General features: G+C 44.6%; 1 protein-coding gene across 2 annotated transcripts in view; it reads right to left on the bottom strand.

The window, feature by feature from the left end:
* Positions 1 to 894: 894 nt before the first annotated feature.
* Positions 895 to 22,007, bottom strand: part of gtdc1 (glycosyltransferase-like domain containing 1) — a 32,418-nt gene continuing 11,305 nt past the window's right edge. Inside the window, exons 5-10 of one of the 2 annotated variants that reach the window (XM_061692345.1) lie at positions 13,657 to 13,884; positions 6,775 to 6,884; positions 6,325 to 6,499; positions 4,464 to 4,534; positions 2,640 to 2,731; positions 895 to 2,237 (exon numbers count right to left, since the gene is read on the bottom strand). In XM_061692345.1, coding sequence (XP_061548329.1) covers positions 2,172 to 2,237; positions 2,640 to 2,731; positions 4,464 to 4,534; positions 6,325 to 6,499; positions 6,775 to 6,884; positions 13,657 to 13,884 — 742 coding nt within the window. In that variant the 3' untranslated portion in view covers positions 895 to 2,171. The remainder of the gene's footprint in view (positions 2,238 to 2,639; positions 2,732 to 4,463; positions 4,535 to 6,324; positions 6,500 to 6,774; positions 6,885 to 13,656; positions 13,885 to 22,007) is intronic. The other variant, XM_061692346.1, reaches the window with a different exon arrangement.

The following is a 22,007-nucleotide window of genomic DNA, read 5'->3' as shown; positions in this document are numbered from 1 at the left end:
TGTCCTGTAATGACTTGGCAGTCTTGAGTTGAGACTCGCTGAAAGAACTTTGGGTTGCAGGGAGGACCCATATTCTTTCAACCTATTTTTGTGCGACTTCTGCACTGGAATTAGACATTCTTTTGACATGTTTCCTATTGGATTCATTTTGCTTCTGTGTTCCTGGACTAAGGGATTTATTTATTTTCCTTTTGCCCATATTGTTCAAATCAACATCCTCATCCCCATCCTGCTTTTCTGGAGTTGCTGCCACCATGGTTAGGTTTCACGTGTAACAGCCACAGATTCTGGAGCCTTTCCACACTTTGCTTAATGCTAGCTAACTTCATGGACTGACCAATTTTGCTGACTCACAAGAATAAATAATAACGCAACATTTATAGCCTAGCCTATATCATATTTACTTACCAATAGGGGATGAGAGCCCTGAATCATGGAAATCACTTCAGCTGCGACACAGATTTTCTCTTTTCTTGAAAAGCTTGTAAAATTGCCCGAGTCACATTGTTGTTTGACTTAGGCCATTGCCTAAATCTCACTCTTGACATAGGCCACTATATTCTAAGTGTAGAATCGAATGTTCCGTTCAAGTGAGGTTGTGGCCGATTTTACCAGAGGTGGGCAGCCAGCATCATGAGAAAAAGGAAAAAAAAAATTATATATATATATATATATATATATAAATATATATATATATAAATATATATATATATATATATACATACATATACATACATACATACATATATATATATATATATATATATATATATATATATATATATATACATATGTATAGTTTTTGTGAAAAAATTACTTTGGCCATTATTTTAGGAAGGTGATGTAATGTTGATATAATTTTCATTTGCACCACAGCAAAAAAAAGTTTTCGCAGTCATTAAAATGTTAGCCAGCACGGCTAACAAATGTTTAGCGTGTTAGCCGCAAGCACATGGTGTTCCCAATCAAGTGTCCAGGACGTCAGGTTATTGGGGCCCAGGCGTGAACTTTGACCTGGGGGTTGTCTCTTGTCGTGCTGCCAGGATTATTTGCGATGAGGTCGTAATTCCGCTTTAATCTTCTTTGAGGCGCCAAGTGGAATTTTTTGATGAGAGCAGCAAATCCTCCGAAAGCAAAACTTGAAGGACTCGCCGGCCAGCACCTTCCGGAACATAACGCTGACTGGCGCTCGCGCACGCAACATTACACACAAAACATGCTTTTTTCCCCCCAATATCCAGAACAATCAGTGTAAGGGTCGTAACGAGTCAACGTTCAGTGATTTCTGTAACGAAATACTGATGTTACCAGAATACCAGATAACTAACAACCCTTTATTGCTCAGTGACTGTTTTTCTCAATGTCTTTATGTGTCAAAGTGTTCTCTATCAATTGACTGTCTGTTGTCGTACTAGAGCGGCTCCAATTACCGGAGACAAATTTCTTGTGTGTTTTTTGGACATACTTAGCAAATAAAGATGATTCTGATGTTCCATAACATTTGGAAGCTCTGTAAAACTAACTGAATTTGAAAAAGTCAAAACGAAATAAAAACTAACTATAATGGAAAATCCAAAACTATTATAACCCTGGTGCATAGCTTATTTATATATCGAATATTAATAAAAATCTGACCGTCTCATCTGCCAGGCGTAAAAGACGAACTAGAATAGCTTCAAAAATGGCATCGTGGGCATTTCCAACCCAAATTATCTAGCAAAATCTCGTTGGGGAAACAATTTAGACCGACGCTCATTTGAATAGAGCCGTCATTTTCTATGTCGGAAAGGAAGCAGGTTTTCCTCTTGCCTTGTCCCCGTGACCTTTTCCATAAAGTTCAGAAAGGGTGCGTCAAAGGTCCCGAGAGGCCCAAAAACCTGCTAGCAAGCGAGTTAGCTTCACAGAGTCTGTTACCATGGAGACAGACTAGGAATTTCTTGAACCCGAGCGGATAATTGGGACGTTCCCTCATGTCAGGGTTCGCTTCCTCTAAGTTTTCGCAAAACCTGCTTGTGGGAAAAACCCTTTGGGAACTTTTCAATTGTTCAAGGAGTTTTTTTGTTGACTGCCGTTCTACTTTACTTGCCAGCTATTCACGTTTAATGATGATCACATGATCAAACAGGAAGCTGTTCAATGAAAAAGAAAAAGTTTCCCGCCTGCTGGGGTGCTCATAAGCTCAGCAGACTTTGGAAAGCCGCCTGGAGGACGTCCCACGAGAAACGCGACACGTCCACCTGAAAACACAAACACCGCACATCACATGCAAATACGCTACAAGTACATTGTGATACCTTAAGATTATGAAAATGCCTACACTAGCACACCTGTAGCGATCAAGTGTTGCATGTTGCTATTCATCAGCTTCCTCGTTAAATCGTCCTTTAATAATTATTGTGAGAAATCATTTACATGAGAGCGTCCTCACATAGAAGAACATCGTTCATTAATCATATGAACAAAGTCAAATTTTAAGTCATTGGAGAAAATTACACAAGTGTCAAACTGGTAAAAACGTTGCATTTATCAGCTTCGGCTTGCAAAAAGGTCGCTGACCTCTGCCCGAAAGTTCAATTCAGGGCTCATGGGCTACCAGGGCTTACCTTGATTGTGAGTGTGTTTGTGTGCGTGTGTGTTACCTTAAGTACGTGTGCGCGTGCGCGTCTTGGCTGGGCGCAGAAGTTGCGCAACCGTTTGAGAAGCTGCTGGGGGGTGGCATACAGGTACTCGGCTGAGGAGCAAAAGAAGGGGCGTCATCACCACTGGCTGGAAAACACATCATGTGGGTGGGGCTAACTTGGCTGAGGGAATTAGTGCATGTGTGTGTTTAAATACGTATGTGTGCGTAATTGTGTAAGCAGTGCGTTATCATGAATCATAATCATGCTAAATCTTTTCCTTTCGGCTTGTCCCATTAGGGGTCGCCACCGCGTGTCATCCTTTTCCATGTAAGCCTATCTCCTGCATCCTCCTCTCTAACACAGCATGCCCTCATGTTTTCCCTCACGACATCCATCAACCTTCTCTTTGGTCTTCCTCTAGCTCTCTTGCCTTGCAGCTCCATCCTCGTCCTTCTACCAATATACTCACTCTCTCTCCTCTGGACATGTCCGAACCATCGAAGTCTGCTCTCTCTAACTTTGTCTCCAAAACATCGACCCTTGACTGTCCCTCTGACGAGCTCATTTCTTATTTTATCCGACCTGGTCACTCCAAGAGCGAACTTCAACATCTTCATTTCCACCACCTCCAGCTCTGCTTCCAGTCGTCTCTTCAGTGCCAGTTCTCTAATCCGTACATCATGGCTGGCCTCACCAGTCTTCTAAACTTTGCCCTTCATCCTAGCAGAGACTCTTCTGTCACATAACACACCTGACACCTTCCTCCACCCTTTCCATCTCTATCCTTAATCACCCTAACCTGCTGCACATCCTTCCCATCTCTATCCTTGTGTCAAGCCAACCTGGAGAGATCCTTTTCTCCTTCTTTAGTGTCCAACCTGGCATACATGTCATCATATGCCTCTTGTTTAGCCTTTGCCACCTCTACCTTTGCTCTGCGTCACATCTCAATGAATTCCTTTCGACTCGCCTCGGTCCACTCAGTTTCCCAATTCTTCTTAGCTAACCTCTTTCCTTGTATGATTTCCTGTACTGTGAGGTTCCACCACCAAGTCTCCTTCTCTCCTTTCCTGCCAGAAGATACACCAAGTACTCTCCTGCCTGTCTCACTGATCACCTTGGCTGTAGTGGTCCAGTCTTCTGGAAGATCCTCCTGTCCACCAAGAGCCTGTCTCACTTCTTCACGAAGAGCCGCACAACACTCTTCCTGTCTCAGCTTCTACCACATGGTTCTCTGCTCTGCCTTTGTCTTCTTAATCTTCCTCCCCATCACCAGAGTCATCTTACACACCACCATCCTATGCTGTCTCGCCACACTCTCCCCTACCACTACCTTACAGTCGGGAGGAGACCCCGGGGACGACTCAGGACACGCTGGAGAGACTATGTCTCTCGGCTGGCTTGTGAAGGCCTCGGGATCCCCCCGGAAGAGCTGGATGAAGTGGCTGGGGAGAGGGAGGTCTGGGCGTCGTTTTAAGCCGGATGCCCTTCTTGACGCAACCCTCTGCATTTATCCGGGCTTGGGACCGGCCTACAGATTGCACTGGCTTGTGCCCCCCATAGGGCTGCATTATAATCATCCTAAATATCAGGTGTATTTCATTCATCAACATTATATATTGACTGTCACTACGATACATTTCCCCTTTGCAGTCGTTGTATGGCTAACTCTGTGGCAAATTGGCCTACAGTATATCTATACAGTACTTTGAATTTTTATTACTTGTTAAGGCCCAACAGAAAACACCCTAATCTCCTGCTTAGCAATATACATCCATCTCTCTCTCTCTCCCTCTGTCTGTCTGTCTGTCTATGTGTGTGTACGTGTTTGTGTACTTTCACCTGGGAAGATTTCAGGGTAAACTAAAGCGTTGGGACATAGAGGGTAACAGCCACAGTGCACCGCCTCCAACCTTAACACACACGCACACAAACAATTAAAAAATGTTCAACAGTATTCTAACTATTAATAACATTATAGCCTTGCTAGCATAGCAGCTCCAATGCAAATGTCTACAAAACATTTGTGTGTAGTGTGTTGTGTTGTCTAGGGGTTGTGTAGTGTTGTATGTAGTATTGTGTAGAGTGTTGTGGAGTGTTGTGTGGCGTGAAGAGAGCTGTTTAAAGGGCCTAAAAGCTGACCCGATAGTAAGAAGCTGCACAGCCATGCCTGGATCAGACTACAAGACAAATTTGGTCTTTCACTATGGCACAATGTCAGACTACTGGCATCAAATCTTGCCGGATGTCAGTCAGACAGTGGCAACACCAAATGACATGTATTCTGATACCACCGTATCCCGTCTTTTCCGATCAGTGGGATTTATTTTGTCAAATACTTTCACTGACACTGTAGCGGAGGCCGGACCAGAAAACGTGTCCCCTTTCACCGCAACCGGATACGACCGTTACCATGGCAAGAAGTTGTTGTCAAACAATGGATTGCCATGTCAATGTTGGGGGAAAAAAAAAACATGACGAGTCACCGGGTCCTCTAGAGAGGAGGTTTTGGGCTGTCCATGCAAGGATTGCTTGAGATATGTTCACATACTTTTAATACAATATGGCTTGCAAGCAGGTAACAAAACATTATGTGGCCTAGCAAGCTAGTGCTAGCACATACACCTGCTTTGTACATAAACATGCCAGCGTTCTGTCGAATCATGCTCTTAAGCTTCTGTAAACAGTTTGTGCGCCTGAATAAATGTGGACAACAGCGAGCACTATGCGCCGGTCACCATACGCAGTCCTATTGGTCGACGTCAAGGTGTGTCGTCGGTGAGTTGTCGTTGATATGTCACACACTACACGGAAGACATCCGCCCAAAAAAATCAAACATACTAAACTTTTCATTTTGGCGTCGTAGGGCCAAATTATTGGTCGTGGATTATGTCACACTATGAGAACTTTTGTCGTTCCCAACAAAAATACGTCACGCCCGATGTGGGAAATTGCCTGCGATAGCAAATCGGTCCAATGTCGGGGCTAAAATCCTGTAGTCTGATATAGGCGTTAAGATAGGTTCACACAGCTGGTCAATTCCGCTTTTTTTGCCCAATGTTACATTTCAGATTTTCTTTTCCATGTCAACGTGAACAGTTCAAGTCGGATTTTTTTTTTCAAAGCCCCTTTCTTATTTGGATATAAATTGGAAAAATCTTGCGATGTGAGGTCAATATAGATGCGCAAGTCGTACTTATCTGACCTATACATCATCAAAATCAAGACAAATTTATTTATATAGCGCTTATCATACACACGGGAACTCTATGTGCTTTACATGAATAAAAGCATTCAAAAATAAAGGGAACAATAAAAGACAGCTCAAAAGCATTTAAAAACATCAGTGGCGAAAAGAAGATGGTTCAAACTGATATAAGAAAATGTTGACTCCGCTTGCATAAATCCTTGAACTTCTCACAAGTGTGTCATGACGAGTCCTACGCGAGAGGCCCTATTTACTTCTGGAAACACGACGCCTCGTCTTTCTGCGCATGCACAATGTGATGTCCTGTCCTGTGTTATGCGTGTGATGTCACGGAGGCATTCCGTCCTCAGTTGAAGCCGCGTTTGTTTTTGTAATGTGAACGACTATATCAAGAGATCGGATTTAACGAAGAATCCGGATTGGGCATCATGCCCTGCAGTCTGAACGTAGCTCACGAGTCTCTGTTGGCGTGTTGTGTGTCGTGCGCGTCTCACATGGCGACTCCAAAGAACTCGTGTCGCGCGGTGGACAGGACCACGTCGGCCTGGCACAGAACGCTCACGTAGTCCTCTCGGGACTCCAGGAAACCCCAGTGGAGCACGTGTGAGTCCAGCAGAGGGCGGCAGGTCGCAAACGCCTCTGCGAACATTAGCATTAGCAAAAATGCCTCTGCAATAAACATTAGAATGCCTCTGAGAACCACACAACGCTTGTTAGCCTTAGCGTTAACCCAGCTGTGTCTTCACTGCACTTCATGAATGGTGTGTGCTTTGTGTGTGTTGTTGTTATTTCAGCATCCAAATGAAACGTAAAATCTATCACCTAGGGATGGAGTTGAGAACCTGTAGTGTACACCCATTCAAGTAGACGCCTGACACCACAGGTGGGTCAGCTCTCGTAGTCCATCTGTCATCTGTGTTGCGTTTTGTTCCATGTGTGCATACCTGGCACATCAGTGAATGTTTCTCCGAGTACAGACAACAGGAAGTTGAGTCCTTCTTCTTTCAACTTCACCATCGTGCTGAAGAACAGCTCAGGATCCTTGTCATGTTCCCTCCACACACAGACAGACACACACACACACACACACACACACACAGTTAATTCTTCCTGCAAGTTTTTGATGAGAGAAGTGTTGGTGCTGTTCGCCTGTCGCCGCTCGTTGCTTCTTCGTCTTGATGAGCAGCGATCAACCGCGGCAATGTCGGTGGTGGCAACTGCCTACGACAGTGCCCGACGACTGGACGGGGCGCTGAGCGAGGAGCGTCGGCAAAGTGGCCCGGAGGAGGCGAGGAGCGATGCGGAGGAGGATGGGACTCGAAACGGAGCCATTCTTTGTGTATGTGTGTTACTTGCCAACGGACGCTACAGTTGCTTGTTTACTTGAAAGTCGGCTCGTGGCGAGCGGGCACGACGTCATGCACGCCATTTATGTTTTTGTGACAGTTGCCTCTTGGAATTTAATTAGTAATCTCGGCCCTCTGCATGTTGCACATTGTTGGGGTGGGTAGAAATATCGATGACTCGTGAATGGCAATATTCCCCCCCTCCCCAATTCAATACCATTAAATTCTCTTAATCGCTACATCTTTACATTTTCATTGCGTCGTATGTAAGAAGGCTGCACTCGACCCAAAAAAACAACAAGATGGCGACCAGAGCAAGCAGCGTCCTCATTTTTCAGTCAGACGTTTGGGCTCATTTTGGATTTCCGTGTAAATCCGCAACACAGGAAATAGACAAAAGGAAGTCGATTGTAAACTGGGCCAGGCAGAATTTGAATTTTCATCACAATTTCCAGGAGGAATTTTTTTTATTATTATTTATATCTACTTTATTTTTTCAGGTTATACACAACTGTCAGGTTTTTTTGGTTTACTTTTGTAGGACTTCATATGCACAAGTAGGTTATTATTTTATTTTCAAATGTTTTATTCCTCAAAAATGTGAAGTGACATACGTTTACATGGATATGAAAAGTAAATATTCTTACTGAATCCGTATTGTTGCTATTTTAAGTCACTATCGAATCAAATCACAACCCAGAGAATAGAAATTGAATGGCAACGTAAAGATTCAAAATCGAATGGAATGGTAAACGTTAAAAATACCCAGCCCATCGGTAACGCCAGTGGCAACGTCGGCGGTGGTAATGTGAGGATGCGAGTATCCAGGCCACAAGCAGATTAGAGGCAAAGATGAGAAGAAGATGAAGTCTGGCGGCACGTTAATCCTAATTTGAGCGCAATAAAAGCCGCAGCGGTGCAGCTGTAATCCAGCTGTGTTTTGCTCAGTTGAGAGCCGATTATGGCGCCCCCGCCTGCGTTGCTGACATGAGAGGACGGCAAAAACACACATGACAAAACAGCCGCCGCCGCAACGTAAGATCATTTTCCCAAACGGGCTTGCATTGCTCACCTTTGCACTCAAGATTTATATATACACTCACACCAATAATATACACCAAATATACATTTAATAAGAGTCCAATAATATATTTTTAATAAAATACATACGACTAATGGGTTCATTAATACGAGTGATGCATTGAAAAAAAATTATTGGCCGGAACACCGAAAAAAATGCTTAATCCAATTATTAGTAAAATTACATTAACTATATTAAAGGACCTCGTTAACGGTGAGATCATTGAGTCTCGGCTCGAAAGCGTATCGCGACCTCCTACACAGTAAACGGTTGTTGCGTTTTGTTGAAGGAGGGGGGACACAGTCGTGTTCGCCTTAAAGCAGACGTAGAGCCCAGCCTAACCCTTCAAGTCCCTCCATCATAGATCAGCAGGGTGTCGGTGTGATCTTCGCCCTTTGGAAGGTCAACGTTGATTCTTCTGCTAGTTTTAATGATCATTTTCATTGCCAAAAAAATCTTCAACCAAGAATATTGTTACAACAATATTACTCAAGTCAAAAGTAGTTTGCAAAGTCAAATTTATCCAAAAAAAAGTTACTGAAGTAAAAATATGACCCACCTCTGATGATGAATGATTTCTTCTACTTCATAAAAACATTGCACGTGTATATATTTTCAATTCAGTAGGAGGATGCAGTCAGAGAAAGCCATAGATGTAGAATGCGGGCACAAGAAAGAATGCTTAGCTGAAGAGGGTGAAGCAAATTATTATTATTTTTTTAAATAAATAAGATCAAAGCCATATTTTACATGGATTCATCCAGATCCAGCTGACAATGATGCACGTGCGGCTGCTGACCTGCAAGCTGGTTTCTTGCAGTTGGACATTTTATCTGACAAAGCCTTTACATACGCATAAAACATCTCCAGAATTTCTACTTTTCACATACATATGCTTCCAACATTAGTGGATGAATATTAGCTGGCCTGGCACCCTCGGCGTTTGAATGCTGGAATGATGAGGTTCACCTTGCGCTCCTTCAGCAAGTCCGTCACGGTGAACCCACGAACACCCATCACCTCAGCACACAAGGAGCCTAGAAAACCTGAGTTTTGTGTTATGTACCTGTCACTGCATTGTCCACCATAAGTGTAAAAAATAAACATAATTACACTGTTTTACCTTTAGCAAGTCATAAGAATTTGGTCCGGAACTGGCACTGATTGTGAAGCTGCATCACTCGAACATGCAGTCAGCAAGCCGGTATGGCACTTCTGGTGGTGGTGTATGCATTTCACAAGTGATGGTTGAAGAATTGGTGCGATCCTCCATTCTGACCACTGTGTTTGGGCATCACAGGATCTCCTCACCCGGCGTCATCATCTTGCCCATCTGAGCGTCGCAATACAGTACATCGTTATCGAGACAAGATGCATTAAGGGCATATAAACATATTGTTAATTAGTCCTAGTCTAGTCTAGTCCTACCCCTAGGTGTCTATAAATGTTGACTTTTATGTTAATACGCAAAAAAGTTATTCATATACCATTATGTGTATTAAATGCAGATTACGACTAACACACTGAATTGTTTAACAATTTGCTATGTCTGTGCATAAATTATAGCATTTCATATTAATACTGATTACCAGCAGTCCAAACACACGTCACATAAGAACAATGTGAATGAAAAAATTTAAAAGTACATGTTGTCGCCTGATGTATACTGTTGTGTTGTGTCCTTCATACACATAAAATCCTACCTACTTTTCTTGTGACCCAGCTCTCAATCCTCCTTAGCAACCGGCGACTCTTCTCCGTAGGTTTGTCGAACTTTAACTCAACCAAAATGCACGTTGTTCCTCTGTGGGCTTTTTGTCCACAAAATGAAAGGAGCACATGGACAACGTTGTAGGTGGTCTTTTCAAGTGACAGTTTTTCCCGGTTCCTTATCCCCAGGTGATTCTCACAACAACAGAGAAAAGAGAACTTTTGGTCCGGCCAGGGTGCTTCCTCAACACATTGCTCTTGGAGCCACAGATTCGACTTCTTCTGGTTGTTTGTACAACCGCGAAGAGCGTTACGAGTTCCCGAGATGCACAAGGACGTTTTTAAAAGCCACGCGGGCTGAGAATCATTTAGAAAGGCAAAATGTTAACACACAAATAAACCGTTGCGGGACACAAAAATAGTGAGGAATGAATGGCTCACTGCTACTTCCGGTGTCTCACAGGAAGTAGCAGTTCTGCCCATTTTCCTTTCCTCATGAGCGCCCCCAGGGAATATGTTGGATAGGTTGTTTGATATACTTTCATTATAATTATATTAATATACAATTATATTAATATACTTTGAAATTTATCGGCCCGTGTTCTCTGGTGATGTACCAATTTCATTTCCGGTTCCAGATGCGTTCTGTGTGGCTGTGTATCACTTATTAATTTGCCTGCGATTTCGCTTTTCAAAGTTGGTTCACCTCTGCTCTAATGCAGTTCCAGTCAGACCGACGTGACAAGTGCAATGTACCACCCAATCACTTATTTCGGTGTTTGGCGACTACATGTCACGACACGATAGCTTAGTAATTAGCATCGCGTCCCCGTCTTTCTCCTGTTAATTACTCTGAATCCTCCCTTTGTGTGAACGATACTTGTCACAAGGGTATCTTATTTGCTGTCATGGAGGTGATGATTAGTTACCTATGCTGCATTGACACCGGAAGCCAAGCCAACTTTCGGCTTTGCATAGTGCTTAGCCACGTTAGCTAGCCAGCAGTAGCTCGTAGGTAGCTGGGGAGGCACAAAATAAAATTTGGTCTCATTTTCAGTGCATCCCTAATTAATACAAACAAAAGGCGGCGGGATATGCTTCTATAGCAATGAAAAATCGTGTACGGACGTCACGGAGCTCAGCACACAATGCAGCCCGCATTTAGAGTCGCTGTTTTTGAACTGTAAAAGCCATTCTACTCGCCTTGTAAATTTGTATCATTCATACTCGCCGGTGTTTACATTCCGCCTCAAGCTAACACAAATTCCGCACTGCTAACGCTCGCTGAACAAGTAAACAAAATTGAAAAAAAAACACCCAGACTCACACCTCACTATTCTCGGGGACTTTAACAAAGCTAAACTCAACCACAAACTCCCCAAATACAAGCAGCACATTGACTGTCCTACCAGGGAAAATAAAATTTTACACCACTGCTATACTAAGCTAAATAACGCATACCATGCCAATCCTCGCGCAGCTCTGGGCTCTTCTGATCACTGCTTAATTCACTTAATACCATCATACAGGCAGAAACGTAAATGCGCGAAGCCTACGGTGAAAACAGTGAAAAAGTGGACCGACGAAGAAGCAAAGATAGAACTTCAAATCTGTCTAGACTGCACAGACTGGAGCGTCTTTGAAAATTCAGCTGGCAGCCTGGATAAATATACGGACACTGTTACATCCTCTATCAGTTTCTGTGAAGAGGTGTGTGTACCAACAAAGTCATTCGCACGTTCAATAACAACAACACGTGGTTCACTGCCAAACTTAAGCAACTTCGACAGGCTAAAAAGGACGCATATCGAAGCGGGGACAAGGCCCTGTATAAGTGGACAAGAAACCATCTGACTAAAGAATTGAACATTGCAAAGAGAAACTATACAGTAAAGTTAGAAAAACTGTGTACTGCTAACGACTCCGAATCAGTTTGGCATGCATTACAATCGCGAACCAATTACAAGCGACCAACCCCCAAAGCTGAGAAGAATAAAAGACGAGCCGACGACTTGAACACCTTCTACTGCAGATTTGAAAAGGACACTTTCACACCCACCCAGTCGCACCACCGACCACCATCACACCTCTGACTTCTGCGTTGACCATCCACGAACAGGATGTGAGACGCATCTTCATACAACAAAAAATTAACAAAGCGGCAGGCCCAGACCATGTGTCCCCATCCTGCCTCAAAGTCTGCACGGACCAGTTCGCTCCAGTCTTCACACAGATCTTCAAAAGATCACTGGAACTGTGCGAACTACCATCCTGTTTTAAACGCTCCACCATCATCCCAGTCCCCAAGAAAACTGCAATCTCAGGTCTGAATGACTTCAGCCCGTCGCCTTGACATCTGTGGTCATGAAGTCCTTTGAACGCCTCGTTGTGGACCACCTCAAGAGCGTCACAGGTCCCCTGCTGGACCCCCTGCAGTTTTCCTACCGAGCAAACAGGTCTGCGGATGACGCAGTCAACACGGGACTGCACTTCATCCTAGAACACCTCGATGGCGTGGGGACCCGAACTCCTCTCCTCCAAACTTCTCCAGCTCAGCTTCTTGCCTGCCATCTGCCAGTTGATTTACAGCTTCCTGATGGGCAGGACACAGCACGTGAGGGTGGGGGACACCGCCTCATCCATACGCACCATCAGCACCGGGGCGCCCCAACATCATCGAATCAGTCCTGTGTTCTTCCATCACAGTCTGGTTTGGTGCTGCTACAAAAAAGGACTAACTCCGACTGCAACGGAGAATCAAAACTGCTGAGCAGATTGTCGGTACCCCCTACCCACCCTTGAGGAGTTGCACGGTGCTAGAACAAAGACAAGAGCATGAAAAATCCTCTTGGAGGGTCCACATCCTGGTCACCACCTCTTCCAGCTCCTTCCTTCAGGTAGGCGCTACCGAACAATGCTAACCAAAACAAGCAGACATTCCAACCGCTTCTTCCCTCTTGCCATTAACTTCTTAGACAGTTAACATACAATTCCATTGCAACATGCTGCCAATTTTTTGCCTTGAGTTTGTTGTCACATTTCTGTGGGGCCAATTATACATTACTCGTGCACTCACTGTAGTAGTCTCATCACGCTGCACTATTTGCATATCTGTTGTTGACCAATACTGGCCACTCATGTGCCTGAGTAGGATCTGTAACATTTGCACAATCGACATTGTCCCAGATTATCTCATTACTAGTCACTTTAAACTGCATACATTTCTTGAAGTCTCGGCGCCCCTTGGCACAATGGTCATTGCACCGGACTATTGTTCTATTAGTCATTTCAAACTGCTCTAATTGCAAGAGGACTCTGCATCTGCATTATAAAAAAAACAATTTGTACCGACATTACCAGATGACGAGCAACCTTTTATTGCTCAGTGACTGTTTTTTTCCAATGTTTTTATGTGTCAAAAGTGTTCTCTGTCAATTGACTGATTGTTGCCGTACTAGAGCGGCTCCAACTACAAATTCCTTCTGTGTTTTTGACATATTTGGTAAATAAAGATGATTCTGATTAATACATTCCTAATTAATACACATGCACAAATATGTTGAATAATACACTATAAATACTGTATACATCTAATAATAGTTCGGCAAACGTGTATGAGCATTTGGCCAACAGGTTTACTCCAATAACAATCATCAATACTAATATAAATAAAAATGATCACAACTCACCACCTGTGAGGCCAAACGATGTGCAGCGGCTTCCCAGGAGAGTCCTGACGGTGGTCCGGACCGTATTGCTGCTCGAGACCGGACTGCCGGTCCGGACCAGATTGCCTGTTCAGACTGGATTGTTGGTCCAGACCAGATTGCAGAGTGCTGTCTGTCAGCGTGGCGATGATGTCACCCGTGTGAGACGGGCCTGTGACTCCACACAAGAGTTTGTGTTTGGGAAACAGCCTGAAAAGAACGAACACACACACACAGACGAGGATGTTTGTGTCTGTAAGGAGTCAGGACTTAAAACAATATATAAAACACAGAAGGACATATTTAACTGTTCACATAATCACAATCAATACTCAAACTATCCATCCATCCATCCATTTTCTACCGCTTGTCCGAGGTCGGGTCGCGGGTGGCAATAGCTTTCATCCAGCTCTTCCGGGTGGATCCCGAGGCTTTCACAGGCCGGCCGAGAGACGTCACCAGGGAAGCGTCCGGGAGGCATCCGAATCAGATCTCCCAGCCACCTCATCTGGCCCCTCTTGATGTGGGGGAGCAGCGGCTCTACTCTGAGATCCTCCCGGATGACCGAGCTTCTCACCCTATCTCTAAGGGAGAGCCAGGCCACCCTGCGGAGGAAGCTCATTCAAAGTCCACATCACTGCAGACGCCGCACCGATCCGCCTGTCGATCGCTCGTTCCATTCTTCCCTCACTCGTGAACAAGACGCCAAGATACTTGAACTCCTCCACTTGGGGCAGGATCTCATCCCCGACCCGGAGAGGGCACGCCACCCTTTTCCGACTGAGGAACATTGTCTCGGATTTGGAGGTGCCGATTCTCATCCCAACCGCTTCACACTCTGCTGCGAACCGCTCCAGTGAGAGTTGGAGATCACGGGTTGATGAAGCCAACAGAACCACATCATCTGCAGAAAGCAGCGATGCAATACTGAGGCCACCAAACCGGACCCCCTCTACGTCTCGGCTGTGCCTAGAAATCCTGTCCATAAAAGTTATGAACAGAATCGGTGACAAAGGGCAGCCTTGGCGGAGTCCCACCCTCACCGGAAACGAGTCTGAATTACTGCCGGCAATGTGGACAAAACTCTGACACTGGTCGTACAGGGACCGAACAGCCCGTATTAGTCCACAAAACACATGTAGACTGGTTGGGCGAACTCCCATGCACCCTCGAGGAGCCTGCCGAGGGTGTAGAGCTGGTCCACTGTTCTACGGCCAGGATGAAAACCACACTGCTCCTCCTGAATCTGAGATTCGACTTCCCGACGGACCCTCTTCTCCAGCACCCCTGAATATCCCTTACCAGGAAGGCTGAGGAGTGTGATCCCCCTGTAGTTGGAAGACAACCTCCGGACCCCCAGTCTGTCAATCCAGAGGCACTGTCCACGATGTCCATGCGATGTTGCAGAGGCGTGTCAACCAGGACAGCCCCACAAACATCCAGAGTTTTTAGGAACTCCGGGTGGATCTCATCCACCCCCGGGGGGCTTGCCACCGAAGAGCTTTTTAACCAACTCGGTGACCTCAACCCCTGAGATAGGAGAGCCCCCCTCAGATACCCCAGACTCTGCTTCCTCCTGGGAAGGCGTGTCGGTGGAATTGAGGAGGTCTACGAAGTATTCTCCCCACCGACTCACAACGTCCCGAGTCGAGGTCAGCAGTGCTCCATCCTCACTATACACAGTGTTGATGGTGCACTGCTTCCCCTGCCTGAGAAGCCGGATAATGGACCAGAATTTCCTCGAAGCCGTTCGGAAATCGTTCTCAATGGCCTCACCGAACTCCTCCCACGTCCGAGTTTTTGCCTCAGCAACCGCCAAAGCTTCATTCCGCTTGGCCAGCCGGTACCCATCAGCTTCCTCAGGAGTCATACAGGCCAAAAACCCCCGATAGGACTCCTTCTTCAGCTTGACGGCATCCTTCAAGTCCGCAAGTCCGATGACACGACCACAAAGTCGATCATCGAACTACGAACTAGGGTGTCCTGGTGCCAAGTGCACTGGTTAGTTCTGAACACAGCCACATCCACACCTAAGAGGGTGTGCACACTTGTGCAACCACATGCTCTGGATGTTGTGGGGCTGTCCCAGTTGACATGCCTCTGCAACATTTCGTGGACATCGGGGACAGTGCCTCTGGATTGGCAGACTGGGGTTATGGAGACCGGAGGGTGTGTTCCAACTATAGGGGGAATCACACTCCTCAGCCTCCCAGTCAATGTCTACCCGGGGGGTGCTGGAGACGAGAGTCCATCTGGAAGTCGAATCGCTAATTCAGGAGGACGAGAGTGGTTTTCGTCCTGGCTGTGGAACAGGAGAATAGCTCTACATCGTGGCAGGGTCCTTGAGGGTGCATGGGAGTTTGCCCAACCAGTCTTTATGAACTTGGAGAAGGCATTCGACTCATCCCTTGACTCTCATGGAGTCGACGGATGCCGGACCCCCTAATACAGGCTGTTCAGCCCCTGTACGACCGGTGTCAGAGTTTGGTCCGCATTGCTTGCAGTAAGTCGGATTCGTTTCCAGTGAGGGTTAGATCCACCAAGGCTGTCCTTTGTCACCACTTCTGTTCATAACTTTCATGGACAGAATTTCTAGGCGCAGCCGGTTTGGTGATCTCAGCATTGCATCTCTGCTTTTTGCAGATGATGTGGTTCTGATGTCTTCATCTAGCCGCAATCTCCAACTCTCATTGGAGTGATTCACACCCGTATGAAGTGGTTGGGATGAGAATCAGCACCGTCAAATCTGAGACAATGGTCCTCAGTCAGAAAAGGTTGGCGTGCCCCCTCTGAGTTGGGAATTACTTCCTGCCCAAAGTGGAGGAGTTCAGGTATCTCTGGGTTTTCTTCACGAATGAGGGAAGAATGGAGCGGGAGATCGAGAGGCGAATCGGTGCAGCATCTGCAATGATGTGGACACTGTATTTGTCTGTCATGGGGAAGGAGGAGGTGAGCCGAAAGGTTAAACTATCGATTTACCGGTTAATCTACGTTCCTACACTCACCTATGGTCACGAGCTGTGAGTTGTGACCGAAAGAACAAGATCGCGAAAACAAGCGGCCAAAATGAGTTTCCTCCGCAGGGTGTCTGTCCAGGCTCGCACTTAGAAATAGGGTGAAAATCTCGGTCATCCGGAAGGGGCTCAGAGTCGAGCCGCTGCTCCTCTGCATAGAGAGGAGCCAGATGAGGTGGCTCAGACATCTGATTAGGATGCCTCCTGGACGCTTCCCTGGTGAGGTGTTCTGGGCACGTCCCACTGGAAGGAGGCCCAGGGGATGGCCCAGGACATGCTGGAAAGACTATGTCTCCAAGCTGGCATGGGAACACCTCGGGATGCCCCCAGGAGAGCTGGATGAAGTGGGTGTGGAGGGGGTAGTCTGGGCTCCCCTGCGACCCGACCTCAGAAAAGCGGAAGAGAATAAATGGATGAATAAAAGAACCTTAAAATTGATCCTGAAACACAGGGAGCCAATGCAGTGATCTTAAAACTGATGTACTGTAAGTATAGCTGCTTGCAAGAAAATATCTGCTTGAGTTGTCATGACTTTTCCCATGCAGAAAATACTTTTGGCCAGGATGCTCCAATTAGAAATTTTTCACCTTCTATAGCAATGTTTGCTTTTTTTTCCATCAAGTTTTCAGAACATCATAAGATTTTGTATGAATTGAGACATCCATCCATCCATTTTCTGAGCCGCTTCTCCTCTCTAGGGTCGCGGGAGTGCTGGAGCCTATCCCAGCTGTCGTCGGGCAGGAGGCGGGGTACACCCTGAACTGGTTGCCAGCCAATCGCAGGGCACACAGAAACAAACAACCATTTGCACTCACATTCACACCTACGGGCAATTTAGAGACTCCAATGAATGCATGTTTTTGGGATGTGGGAGGAAACCGGAGTGCCCAGAGAAAACCCACGCAGGCACGGGGAGAACATGCAAACTCCACACAGGCGGGGCAGGGGATTGAACCCGGGTCCTCAGAACTGTGGGGCTGACGCTCTAACCAGTCGGCCACCGTGCCGCCTGAATTGAGACAAGTGAACTTATTTGTAAACGTGTCTGTAAATGCTGTCTGTCTGTGTGCCTGGCTTCATTTCATGTCAGTAAAAAGCTTTGAAAAGATGGATTTCACGAGTCCAAAACCTCATGAGTAAGCTCTGACCAGCGTTTTCAGCAGGTGTGACGCCTGAATCCCTTCTGCCCCATTTTTGTGTGTGCTTAGGAAACGTGGTGGCAGAAGCCTCATCAGGTTTTGGTAGACTTTACACCGATTTTATCGGGCTGATCGGTATCGGCCAATATTTAGGATTTTATGCTGAACGGCTGCTCGGCTTTAATGTCATAATTCGCCGATCCTATCAATGATGTCATTGATTGGCTCCGCAAAAGACATTTACTCTGCATCGCCATCATGCACAGTATATTTGAATCCAAAAGCTAGTTTATTTTTAGCCTTGTCGCGTGTCTTTTGACATCGTATTGGAAATATCTGATGGCCAATAAAGTTATTTTTTTTTAAATGAAAACATGTCGGCGGTGTGGAACAGACAACACGTCTGAGACAGACAACACGTAATGGCCGGATCAGACTACAAGATAAATTTGCTCTTTCACGATTGCACTGTCAGACGACTGCAAAAAAATCTTGTATTCCGATACCACAGCATCGTTTTTACGATCATTGGGCTTTATCTTGTCAACTCAAATGCGACCGGATACACGCGTTAGCATGGCGACGACAACAAGAGTGGATCGCGCCGACTGTATTCTAAGGACAAAATGGGGGAAAACGTGTGTTGGTGGTCACCGGTGCTCAGGACAGGAGAGGACGTTCGTTTAAGGCTTGCTTGAGGTACGTTCCCGTACTTTTGGTATGATATGGCTCGCAAGCAGGCAACAAAACGTTATGTAGCCAAGCAAGCTACTGCTAGCAGTGACGGTTGTACGTAAACCTGCCGCCGTTCTGTCGAATCATGGTCTAAAGTTTCGGTGTGCGTGAAGTAATTTAATAAAAAAATATTTAATTACAGTAAGTTATCACCCATCATTTCTGTCATGTTGTAATGTTGGTTAGACTGATTAGAATACACGATCCGACTTGAGCAGTGATTTCCAACCTTTATGGAGCCAAGGCACATATTTTACAATTGAAAAATCTCACGGCACACCAACAAATAAAAATGTCACAAAAAGTGGATACATTAATTATTTACTTCCTGCCATCTAATAGAAGACCATCATTTGTTATGTCTGTCACTATGCCTCACTGGCATAAATAGAGGAACAAAGATACATTATTTATTGTTATTATATTTTTTTGAACAATTAAGTAGACAAGTATATACAGTAAATGAACGGATCATTTACACACATTCCTCCAGCTTGTGATCGGATATCGTTTTTTTAAGCTCGCTGATCGCCCCCAAAATCCTGATCGTGTAAAGCCTAGTTTTTAGCGGCGCTATAATGTTCAGAATTGCGCTTCATGTTGCACCAATGTCAGATTGGTCAAACGCTGTCATTAACTGCCGGCGTCAGTCGCTGCTTTGCTTTGGCCTGATGCTCACGCTCAGCACTGCACGACAGCTAAATGGGGCGAGGTTGTCTAACGCGTAGCGATAACAATGGCAGCATCAAACTCTTCCAAATCTACTTGCCGTCTGCTGGAATTACGTCAAGTTATCGTGAATGATGTATCGCCTTCATATTTGCTAGTTATCCAAGTATCAACAAAATGATCAAAAGACCCTTATCTGATTTAATGAGCCATTAGGTCGTTTCATAGTACGTATATACTGTACATGCGCAGGTCCGCGTGTACTTACTCTTGCATGGCTTAATCTTTGAGACTCTCAACTCAACTTTGTTGAAAGAGCACTGAAAAAAAACAACCACAGCTGTTCATAATGATTGAACACAAATAGAGAGCCTTTATTGTCATTGTATGGCGTAGTATACAATGTAATTGGGGTTATGATAACATAAAATCCTAACCAATAATAAAAAAATAATAATGGGGCGCATAGACTATTTGCAGTTCACTGTTTGTCATGGCTCGAGAATTTCTCCAAGGACTTTAGGGGAACACACACACACACACACATTAAGATGGAAGTGTGTGTGTAGTTTTTCAGTCATTCAGGACAAGGTATTCTAAGTAAGTAAGTACTTACACACACACGCACACAGATGATGATGAGGATGATGTGTGTGTGCGCTTATGTGTCAGGACTTTAAGGACTAGTGGAGTACCTTGCCCTGAATGACTGACAAACTACAAGCACGCACGCACGCACGCATACACACACAAATGATTATGATGAGGGTGTGCGTGTGTGATGAGGTACGGGATTAAGGAGGATGAAGGTGCTCAGCAGATGTTTTTCCGATTAAACTTGATCTTCTTTGATTAAAGTCCAAACAAGTGAGGAGGAGGCGGATAAGACACATCACATGTTGATGATGTCGCCGTTGACATCAAACACACAGAGGCCGCCGAATCCCCTGTAAACATCGTCGATGGGTGAATGTGAGAAGACGCTTCACCTTTGATGTTTTCCACTCCAAGCCACGTCTCACTTTTGATCATATTTTATTATTGTGATACATTATTATTTTGCTCACTGCATTTTCGGACTTTGTGGCTAATACTACAAAGACCTGTGTGTTCACAATACTGTGAATTCCCATTCTCCAAACAAACAAGTCTTACCTGTGAATTATTAATTTTAGGGTTGGGATCAGACTTTTTCACTTCCGATCCGATACCGATATTGCAGCCTAGAGTTTTGGCCAATACCGATATCGGTCCCACCGATTTTAGCGATAATCATACATAACTTATTTTGTAGAATGGAATGCTTGAAAAGGCTTGATCAAGTGATATTACTCAAACAGAGAACAATAATCAGCAACAGCAGGTATGAGAAAAACTGGCAATTATTATTAACCAATGGGTTACATAAATTAACTGCTGTGCACGTCTTGACTTCTGAGGGGCAGTGTGGTACAAGCAATGAGATACACACTTACAGTAACAAAGAAAGTAGAAGTTATGATATAATATTGTTATTATAAATTGTTTTTCCCAGTTTGAAGAATACATGCCAGAGTATTGTTATATTGCCCTTTTGTATGTGTTCATACAGCATTTGTGTACCAATAATCTTTTTTTGAGAGATATAAGCGCAGCGAATTTGATGCAAATTTTTGTTAGCTCGTCAATGGTGTTTTTCATTCATTGTGTTAGCGGTGAGCAAGAGATTTTTGTGAATAAAAACAAAGAAAGAAACTATATCTGTGATGTATTTGAACATTTAACAGGTGTAATTATTTTATGTTTTTTGTTTTGTTTTACAGTGAACTACAACTGGAGTGTTTGTTGACTTTAAGCAAGCAACATTCACTCTTACTCCTTGTTACTATGTTAGCACCTTAGCAAGCTGCTGTTGTGATCACGTGGGCTCTGCATGCCGTCCAAGCGCTGCTGGATAAAAGTGCTGGAGTGGAGCACGGAATGGAGTGCTTGTATAAGAGTCTCTAAAATCTGAGATTTTTGATCCAGTCCGATCCGATCCTTGTTTTTTTTTTTTTTTTTTTTGCTGACATCAGACCAATTTCCCAACCCAAAGATCGGATCAGGAGACCCTAAATAAAATATCTTAGATAAATAAAAAATATAAATAAAACACACTCAGACTCCGTTCACAAAAATTGCCCTAGAACAAACAAACATTTGGCACAGATTAAGAGGTTATATTACATTACATCGACATTAATTCCTTAACAGGCAATATACTGCCAATCAAGTTTCCACTTGATTAAGAAAAAGTACAAAGTATAGTAACATTAATAACAGCACAACAAGTATATCAAAGCAACCTGTTTTGATTCAAGATTTGTACTACTTTTTAAAACATTCACTGCCATTGACGGCTTTAGAAGTCAAATATTCATGTTAAGTGGGAAGGCTGGCAACATGTTCAAGGGCTACATCTCTTACAATAGTGAGGACGCTATACTATATATAATGTGAGCATATGTGCGCCATATACGCTGACATGTTTGTATTTGCATTGCTTGGGCTAAGAGTTCCGTAATTGCAAGCTGACAGGAAATGGGAAATGTCCCCCCCCCCGTGCTTTTTGTTCCCAAACACAACTATTATAGGATAATAGCTGTGTTTAAAATGGATTTTGTCACTTTGCGGTTTTAAGTTGCGTTGTCTTTGTCTCGACTTCATAAAAAGTCGCCATATCAGCTCGTTGGTGTTCGTGGGATGGCCTCCTTTATTGTTGCTTGAATCCAAAATGCTCCCACACTGTCGCAGTGTC

The sequence above is a fragment of the Phycodurus eques genome, chromosome 12 (genome assembly GCF_024500275.1).
Source record: "Phycodurus eques isolate BA_2022a chromosome 12, UOR_Pequ_1.1, whole genome shotgun sequence".
Lineage (NCBI taxonomy): Eukaryota > Metazoa > Chordata > Actinopteri > Syngnathiformes > Syngnathidae > Phycodurus > Phycodurus eques.
This window is presented reverse-complemented; position numbering and strand designations above follow the sequence as displayed.